The sequence below is a fragment of the Otolemur garnettii genome, unplaced genomic scaffold (genome assembly GCF_000181295.1).
Source record: "Otolemur garnettii isolate 467f Iridium unplaced genomic scaffold, OtoGar3 scaffold00061, whole genome shotgun sequence".
Classification (NCBI taxonomy): Eukaryota; Metazoa; Chordata; class Mammalia; order Primates; family Galagidae; genus Otolemur; species Otolemur garnettii.
In genome coordinates this window covers 3800639-3810750 of record NW_003852456.1, presented here as the reverse complement: position 1 = coordinate 3810750, position 10112 = coordinate 3800639, and the positions used below count along the sequence as shown (strand labels likewise).

The 10112-nt window shown below is 46.4% G+C and overlaps 1 protein-coding gene across 2 annotated transcripts in view; it reads right to left on the bottom strand.

Moving 5' to 3' along the window:
* Positions 1-5924, bottom strand: part of DCTD (dCMP deaminase) — a 25699-nt gene extending 19775 nt beyond the window's left edge. The window contains exons 1-3 of one of the 2 annotated variants that reach the window (XM_012806990.2): positions 5833-5924; positions 4176-4290; positions 3507-3642 (exon numbers count right to left, since the gene is read on the bottom strand). In XM_012806990.2, coding sequence (XP_012662444.1) covers positions 3507-3642; positions 4176-4283 — 244 coding nt within the window. In that variant the 5' untranslated portion in view covers positions 4284-4290; positions 5833-5924. Of the gene's footprint in view, positions 1-3506; positions 3643-4175; positions 5199-5832 lie in introns of those variants that run through there. The other variant, XM_012806989.2, reaches the window with a different exon arrangement.
* Positions 5925-10112: the final 4188 nt, after the last annotated feature.

Genomic DNA, 10112 nt, shown 5'->3' with positions numbered 1-10112 from the left:
ATATATATATATATATATATATGGGGGGAGGGTACTCTTTTTTGTTTAGTGCTCTAGTTGATTATCACCAAACATTTCAAACATTTACTTCTCTGTGGCCTGTAAAGCCTGGAAAAGATCAGACTGGGAGTGCAGTTTATACTCCGTCATTGTTAGGCAGACTCAAAGCCCATCCTGTGTTATGGTGGTACTAATACTAAATGCCTTTTAAAAACCATTTAATACCTTCCATGACTTTTATGGTACATCAAATTACAATCTTACTCTTGTGAAAGAAAATTGTCTACATTCTAAAGCAGCTACATATAAAATGAATAATTGATGAGGGCAAGGAGCTCTGAGAATCCAGAAATATCATACGGATGATAAAAAATAATGCAGATGGACAACCAGTGCCCAGAAACTCAGCAGCTATTCAATAAAAAACAATCAGTGAAGTCGGGCAAAGGCTTGCTTCGGGTTTTTTTTCTTAATTTCCTTCTGGAAAGAGGCTCTGAAAGGTATTTTCTCCAACTTAGACAAAAGGAAATGTCTCATAATGTAAGCCAGAAAAGCAGCCTGCAAGATGGAGTTTGAGAAGCTAAGGTGAAGCAGTACAGCTGAACTCGGCCTTCCCCACACACCTTCTGCGATCAATCATGTGATTAATGACTCATATGATTGGGAGGATGTCTGTCCCAGGAGATTTGGAGGAAGTAGTCACACATAGACAATAGGTGTTGTGACACTGGTACAATTAAGGCTACTTTGATGATTCTTAGATATTTTGTTAAAGTGAAAATTACCTTTACGTTGTTTAAACGTTTTGCCTTGTTAGAATGGAGACTATTTTTTTCCTGAGACACAGTCTCACTCTGTCGCCTTGGCTAGAGTGCCGTGGTGTCACCATCACTCACAGCAACCTCAAACTCCTGGGCTCAAGCGATCCTCCTTCCTCAGCCTCCTGAGTAGCCGGGACTATAGCATCCACCACCATGCCCAGCTAGTTTCTCTATTTTTAGTAGAGACGGGGGTCTCACTCTCACTCAGGCTGGTCTCAAACTCCTGAGCTCAGGTAGTCCTCCTGCCTCGGTCTCCCAGAGTGCTAGAATTACAGGTGCGAGCCTCCTCACCTGGCCAAGACTACCTTGATGTTTCTTCCTGTCAGGTAAAGTTAAAATTTTCTTTCTTCCTTTTTTTTTTTTTTTAGACGAAGCCTCAAGCTGTCCCCCTGGGTAGAGTGCCGTTGACTTCACAGCTCACAGCAACCTCCAACTCCTGGGCTCAAGTGAGTATCCTGCCTCAGCCTCCCAAGTAGCTGGGACCATAGGCGCCCACCACAACGCCCAGCTATTTTTTGGTTGCAGCCATCATTGTTGTTTGGCGGGTCCGGCTGGATTCGAACCCGCCACCTTAGGTGTATATGGCTGGCACCTTAGCCATTTGAGCCACAGGTGCCACGCCAAAAATTTTCTAAGTTTCCTTGTACTTCATTATAAAAATTATTAGAATTGTAACTGAGGCAAAACAGAATTGAGAGGCTACTCTCACTGATCTCCAGAATTGCTGCCTTCTGACAATCAAGTTGGCTGGACTCATGATGACTAAGAAGGCACAGGACCAGGTGGGAGAGTCACTTGGGGATCACCAAGTACCCCTCTTTACCAGGCGAACAACTGGGATCTTTTGTAACCAGCCTGAATACAACAGACTAACATCTCCTCCAAATTCCTCCATGTCTTGAGTTCAGCGCAAGAACCAATACTTCCCTGTCTTGACTTGGAGAGATATTGACCGTGGCAGTCAAGACATTTCAATGTAGATCTTTACCGTATTGACTCTCACTTTCACCATTTTTATATGGGACATTGAACTGGACTGTGAAAAATCGTCTTTGCTTGGACCTAAAAACAAGTAATCATTTCCTCTCTTTTTCACTATCCAAAGCTCACAGAATTGAAATCAGGATGACAGAAAGTTCCTCAAATATGCTAGCATGCATATCACATCACTCAGTGCCATCAGCTGTAACAGCTGATCCTCTCTCCCCCTCCTACAACGGGTGACATTAAACTGACCAAAGGACTATTTGATCCTTAATCACACTATTTTTTACACCCAGAGACCCTGAGTGCTTTGCAGTTCTGCCTGCCTACGTTTCTCAATTCCTCCTCTCTTTCCAGGTATCTTTTTCCTTCAAACGTGGAGGAATTGCTCCTAAGCCATTAAAAAAAGAAACATACGAGGTTTATTTAACATAGTTAAGGTCTGACCTGGGAGCAGTGGTCTATAATACTACCTATGATCCCAGCACTAGAGAGGCAAAGGTGAGTGCACTGCTTGAGCTCAGGAGTTCTAGACAAGAACTAGGTCAAGCAAGAGCAAGACCCCATCTCCCCTAAAAATAGAAAAACTACCTAGACACCATGGCGGGCACCTGTAGTCCTAGTTACTTGGGAGTCTGAGGCATGAGGATTGCTTGAGCCCAGGAGTTTGAGGTTGCTGTGAACTATGACATCAGGGCACTCTACCCAGGGTGACAGAGTGAGACTCTGTCTCAAAAAATAATAATAATAATAATTAAAGTCCAGGAACATTAGGGAAAATAGATAAATTAAAGCAAATTCCAAGTAGACTTGGAATTCTTCGTGGGAAAACTCAGAGGAAAACCTACAAAGAAAGAATCAACAAAGAAAAAAGGTCTCACATCATGGCTTGAACTTGATTTCCTGAAGACACAATCTCTCCTATTTGAATGACCTTGATCTATTTCACTTCCAACAGGGTCAGGCTATTCATTTTCAGACATAAATATAGGGCCTGACATTATGAAAAATCAGTGCCCAAGTCTATGCAATCCAATTTGCCTCTTTTCTGGAATTAACTGAGTATTCTCCCCAGAAGAAAGGAAGAGTAAAGCTGTGGTGTGTCTCTCCCAGATGACCTCTGAAAGGGTTTTTCTTCCGGGGGCCCAGACAGGCAATACACTCTAAGAAGCACCTTTTCCTAATTTGAAAGTGAAAATCCAGAGAGGGCCAAACCAAAGGTTTTTGATTCCACACTTCTGGCTTTTGGCCTGCAGAGGCCCTGGAACGGGAAGAAGCAACTGTAGCATCTATTTCTGGATGTGTAGGCCTCACTTTGATTCCCACCTCCCAGAGATGAGTTTCAGCAACACATCCTCATCAGAGCAAAGCCCCGGCAGCACTTGGTTAGGTGACCCTGCGAAGTCACAATGCACGTCCCTTAGCTATCTCTGCAAAAGTCTGTGGCCCCTGCACAGAGGCCACCATCAGTGCTCTGGTGTCATGCAGGCTGCTGGTGAAGCCCTGCTGACCACCACAGGCAACAGAGCCTGCCCCAGCCACCATGGCTCTTTTGAGAACCTAAGGGGACAGGACAACAGTACTTTTTTCTTTCTGGTTGTTGATGGCTAAAAAAGAGAGAGAACGCCTGTGACCAGCTTCCTTAATCAAGCCCTCTCCAGGCTGTGTCACTGGGCAGAGCGGAACTGAAATGCGCCCTACCGTAGGGGTACTTGGTGTCCAGCCTGTTCTCCGCTGTCCTTCTCCATGGCAACAGGTCATCACTGCATCCATTGGGCATTCCATTGTACCCAATCCCGACGATCTTGTTCTCGGTATTCACAATGCAGGCTCCAACCTAAAGGGAAATACTCCAAAGGCTTGGTGACTGTAAGTGGTCTGCCACTGGGGAGGCAGAGTGACCGAAACCAGAGGACTCACAGAGCCAGACAGACAGCAGCTGCTGTAGATCCTGAAGGCTCTGGATCGCCTTGCCTGTTTTCTGTGGCAGCGCCCACAAGCCAAAAAAAGTGAACCTCCAGCCCCAGGGGGCAGAAAAGGCAGTTAAAGCAAGCAACATTCAACTCTCACAGGAATATAGCCACAAGAGGCCTGCATTATTTTTTTTAGGATATTAAATACAAGTTTATTTTATATTAGAGAAAGGGAAGGGGGAGAAACGATGAAAAAGAGAGAAAGAAGAAAACAGAGAGCAAGGAGTGAGAGAGGGGAAGATTTGGCTTGGGGAGCAAGAGAATGGTGTGGCATCCCAAAGAAAGGAACAATGTCAGATACTCTGCATTTTTAAGTAAACAAGCCAAAAAATCTGCTCATTCGTGTGCATGTCACTGTGTGTGACTATCCAAACACTCTCCCGTGAAATTCACTTACCTGGGAATTTGGGTCTTTGCTTCTCTGTGCTGATAAGAAGGCCACTGCCATGAAATACTCAGGCCATTCCAAATAGTCATCACGTTTTTTGCAGGAAGCTTCGCTCATGTTGGATCTGAAAGAAAAACCCAGCAAGAAGGCAGCTGAGAAAAGCATCTGGTAAATCTGCTCTCTACTTCAACCCGAGAAGACACTAAAACTTCAGGTCTCCAAACAGAGGCAACTTTGGCTACATTTATCGATCAGAAATCACAAAAACACAGACCCCAGACAGTCTCCAGTCGTAAGAAAAATGTTAAGAAATTTACTACTTCACAAGCTTGGATTGAGCAGCTACTGCTTCACATTCCCAATATGCCACTTATTTACTACTTTTGCATATAGGATGTTTTTAAAGTCACTCTACCTGTCTGGTCTACAAACTGGTCTGTCCCTAACCTCTCTCTCCCTTATAAAACAGTCAGTGGAGGGAGGAAGGGGGAAAAAGAGACATTTATTGATCTTCTAACAGATTCCATACACACAAAGTTTATACTCATCATATCACTCGCGGCCTACTCCTGGCCAAGGCAGACAGTAAGATCCCACCTTACAGAGAACTTAGGGAACTTGTCCAAGATCACACAGGATTATTCATGTCAGCTGGATTCCAAAGAAGGCAAGCATCTGAAGCTGTCACAACCCTGACTTCAACCAGGTAATCTGTTCCTCCCCTTTGCCTTTCCCCCCCCCAAGATGGGACAGAAGTTATCAACTCTTGAGTACTGAATTAATTATATGGGGAGAAACTAGGAAAAGTGCCAAGTGCTACTACTACTACCAAAAAGATTTTTGTAACAAGAGCGAGCAAGAGAGCCCAGAAGGGCCTTGAACTTCAGGTAAGGAGATTGTTTCTGAACCGAAGGCCACGATGAGAGCAACACCGCACAGAAGAACTGAGCTGACACCACTCTGAGATCCTAAGAAAGGCCAGAGGTCTAAAGGAAAGTGATAATTTCCCCAAACTATTACTTCAGAAGACTAGCCTGCAAAGAGTGAGCAGGCACTGGGGACCTTGGTTACCCACTATTGATTATGTCACCTGTAACCTATAACTCTATCAACAGGAAGAGACAGAAGCTGGAAAGCCTGGTTTCCCACAGGCTTCAAGGTCAGCACCCCAACCTTAACCGCTGTGGGGTGCAGGTCAAGACTACTGCACAGCAGGGAGACGGACGGAGGAGCTCGGGGGAGGCAGAGAAAAGAGAGGGAAGGGCAAGGGAGGAAGGAGCACAGTCAGGGGAGGAGGGAGCATAGTTAGGGTAGGTACAGGGAAAGGGAGCAGAGAGGGAAGGAAGAAGGTGAGGGGGAATGGGAGGGGAAGGGAGAAGCACGTCTGTCCTCTGAGTGCTTCACCCACGCGCGTCCCGAAGCCACTGCTGCCCGGTAAGGGCTGAAACCAACTGAGAAACAGGGACCTGAGGTCGAGGCAGGCCCATTCCGGGAGACGCACAGGCCCCTGGCACCCGCGCGGCTCGCCATTCCGCAACTCCGGTACGGGGCCCGCACGCTGCCCTCCCGCACAACCCCCCGCAGGCTCCCGCGTGGCCTCCGGAGACCGCGCACCGCCCCGCGGCCACTTTGGCCCGCGGCCCGCGAGCCGGCCCCACACGTGTACCCGCACGGCCGCCGCGCGTCCCGGGCCGCAAGCCTGCAGGATGGTGCCGTCCGCGCCGTCCCCGCCGTCCCCGCCGCCGCCCGGGAAGGAAGTCGGGGCGGGGGGCGGGGGGGGGGGGGGGGCGGGGGGGCGGCGGCGCGCGGGGCCCGGGTCGCGGCGGCTACGCTCCGGGTGGCCGCCCCCTCCTGGCCGTCCGGGGGCCTCGCGTGTCTGCGCGGCTGCTGGTCTCTTTCCGGTCTGGATCTGCCACCAGCTCCCCCCCGCCTATCGCTATCCTTAGGTGTGGTGCGTGACTACCAGGCGACCCGAAACCGAAAGGGACGGCGGTGGCGTCTCCAGTGAGCCCGCCGTGCCTCAGCGTCCTCGCGGGGCTGTACCTGCTGGAGGTCGTGCTCTGAGGACGGCGGTCGGGGCCTCCGGGTTCAGATGCCTCGAAGCTGCATTTGCATCTGCGCTTCGCTTGACCGGCTGCAAGTTTCCGCTCAAAATGAGAGAAGGGGCCCGGGGTGCCAGCCTTCGAACATTCTTGGACCTTTGTCACCCCTCTTGGTATTCCCCCGGTAACTCCCCGAAATCGTGCCCATTGTGTGACAATTGGTTAAAAAAAGATCAGAAAAATAGGGCTCAGAGCAATAGGAAAGACCATCGGTGACACTTCTGAGGTCCTCTGTCCCAAGTAACTAAATCTGATCCTCTTGGACTTCATGACCCTCTCTGGTGCCTGGCCTTTAACATTGGTTTCATTCAGCCCCAGAGAATGACAAAAGGACCCTTTTCTGTTTTCCACGTGGGGCTTGAGGGTGCCCCAGTGTTCTATAAATAACAGCCACTGTAATAATCATGGGTTCTGATCTGCATCCCACATCTGAACTACTAATCCAAACAAAAGCTTGTTAACTATATTAATTTAGCCTCACGGAGGAAGAATGATGAGAATAAACAGTTGGTTCTATCTAATTTCTCACTACAGCCGACACATCATTCTTCATCTCTTGGTCCAGCTTGTAGGTTCGATAATTAAATTATGTACTGCTCTTGGTGGTTGCCGGCAAAGCAAAAGAGAAAAAATACTTTATCGTTAACTATAGATTTTTTTTTTTTTTGGCCTGATAAGACTCGGGCTTGAAAAAGCCACATAGATTAAGATGATGATTCTTAATGTCAAGTTGGATTTACTTCGCTGTCTTGTTGCCGCTGAAATGTATTATTATATCTGGGGTTTCCCTCTCCCTCCCAAATCCACTATTTGGTCTTTGTCCTCCTTGTCTTTATAGTCTTCGGGTCTTCATAGATCCATTTCTCTTCTTCCCAACCTGTGACCAATACATCACCATTGCTGCTGGTCCTTCAACCGCGGCCATCATTAACCTCTTCCTTCTTCCTCTGCTCAGTAGAGACTGTCATACATAATTTAGCTACTTCTCTTCACTCTGCATTTTGGTCAGCTTACTCCCCTCTGCAATAAATTCAAGCTCCTTCTTGCTGCAAACTTATTACCCTGAATGGTCTTGCATTTCACTGAAAGCCCCACATCTTAAAGATGACATCATTCATAGTACAGGAAACTGTCCTGTTTCATAGTTTTGCATCTTGAGGTTTCAAATAATTTCCACACCAACAAACCAGGCAGCCAGTGGTGATGAGAAGGACATTCCTCGGAATACCCTACTCATTAACACTTTGTAACTGTAACTGTAGTTGTTAAATCTCTCTTGTTAATACCTTGTATTTTGGTTTATACTTGAGGATCTTTCTCCACCTGCCATGGATACAGAGCTCCCTTATGCCTTTAGCCATACTAGATTATGTTTCGTTGAGCAAGGAGAGTGCGCCTCAGTGGATTGGACACAGCTGTTTGTAAGGACTCTTCGTCAAAGGATTTGGCTTGGCCCTTCTGTGTACCATCTGCAGGGTGATCTGTGTCTGATAGATTATACCTAGAATATGGTTAGTGGGGGGAAGTGGGGGTACAGATTAAAAAGACAGACATCCAGGTAAGATTCTTCTGGGGCTCCCTCAGAAGGGGCATTGATGGCATTTGTGGATGTCTGTGCTACTAAGATACCACCTGCCATTTCTCCCCCTCCTCCACCTCCAAGGTAAGGAGGTGACTTAGTGGGACTCTGGAAAGTAGCCAACGTGTGCATCAGGTTTGTATGTGAGAACCAGCCTGAGCAAGAGGTAAAAATAGAAAAACTAGCCTGGCATCATGGTGGGCAGCTGAAGCAGGAGGATCTCTTGAGCCCAAGCGTTTGATGTTGCTGTGAGCTATGATGCCACCATGGCACTCTACCAGGGCAAAGAGTGAGACTCTGTCTCAAAAAAAAAAAAAAAAAAAAGTTTGTATGTGAGAAAGGACGCAGGCTTTGGCATCATGCCGAACTTTGAACCCTACCTCCATTTCTGCCTGCCCACTACCTCAGAAGAAACTTACATCTTTGGAGTCTCTGTAAAATCAGCAACATTTATTTATCCGATCTTTCTTTTTTGATTCCCTACCATATGCTAAGTGCTACAAATACCACAGTGAACAAGATAAACCAATTCTTGCCCTCACCATACTCCCCCCTCCCAATAAATGCAGAATGAATGAACTTCCTGCTGGCCCAGTGAACAAGTGTAAGTTGCCCACTGGAACATCTTTGCTCTTAATTTGGTGGTTGCCATGACCAAGCACATCTTTTCATTTCTCAGCAATGGCACTTAGAGGCAAAGTACCACGTTTACTGTTTTTCAGAGGAATAATTTTTTTTCCATGCTGCAGTCCAAACTAGAGAGGATGAATTAAACCTTAAGTAAGGGATGTCTGTAATATCTGTTAAACCACAAAAATGTCAATAAAAATTACTGGAAAATATTAAAGTCAGTAAAACCTCCATAACTAACCACTTCCCTACACTGTCCTCCTCCTTAAGTTGACCTAATTTTCATAGACCAGACAGGTACCATATATACATATCAGTACAGTAGGCCTCCTTCTTTATGGTAATCACCTCCATGTGTTGACCAGTTTGTAACAGTCCTTTGGGTCGTCACCTTCCAGAGGTTCCACTAAACGTGGTCTTGTCAACACAGTACAGGTTGAACATCCCTAATCCGAAAATCTGAAATCAAAATGCTCCAAAATCTGAAATTTTTTTCAATACCAGTGTGATGCTACAGCAAGGAATTCCACACCTGACCTCAGGTGATAGGTACAAAAAATTATTAAAAACTGATAGAAAATTATTGTCAGGGTGAGCATGGTGGTTCATGCCTGTAATCCTAGCACTCTGGGAGACCTAGATGGGTGAATCGCCTGAGCTTAGGAGTTAGAGACCAGCCTGAGCACAAGTGAAACCCCATCTCTACTAAAAATAGAAAAATTAGCCAGACGTGGTGGCGGGCACCTATAGTCCCAGCTACTCCAGAGGCTGAGGCAGGAGGATCACTTGGGCCCAGAAATTTAAGGTTGCTGTGAGGTATGACACCATGGCATTCTACCCAGAATCTATCTCAAAAAAAATATTATTTTGAGGTTATGTGTGAAAGAAGTATATTAAACATAAATGAATTTCATGGTACACTTGGGTCCCATTCCCAAGACATCTCATTAAGGGAAGGAGGGAGGGAGGTGGGGTCTTGGTGTGTGCCACACCTTTTGGAGGCAAGACACGATTGTAAGAGGGACTTTACCTAACAAATGCAATCAGTAAAACCTGGTTTCTTGTACCCTTAATGAATCCCCAACAATAAATTTAAAAAACAAAATCTGAAATCCAAAACACTTGTGGTCATAAGCATCTTGTGTGCACACTTTCATGTACATGTTAGAGTAGGAGGTCAGTTGTTTGTGTCCAATGAAAGGTGGACAGATTGCAATTGACATGTCAAGAGTACTCCTATCAGGAAAAAATCAAGATTCCTGAATAGGATTTTTGTTATGAATTGAGGCTACTTGTTATCTATCTTCCTTCCTTCCTTCCTTCCTTCCTTCCTTCCTTCTTTCCCTCCCTCCTTCCCTCCTTCCTTTCTCTCTCTCTCTCTTTATTTTTCTTTTTGTTTGAGCCAGAGGCTCACTCTGTCACCCTGGGTAGAGTATCTTGGCATCATAGCTCACAACAACCTGAAACTTTTTGGCTCAAGTGATCCTCCTGCCTCAGCCTCCAAATAGCTGGGACTACAGGTGCTTGCCACCACACTGGCTGTTTTTTCTATTTTTAGTAGAGATGGGGTTTCACCCTTGCTCAGGCTGGTCTCCAACTCCTGAGCTCAAGGGATCCTCCTGCCTCAGCCTCTCA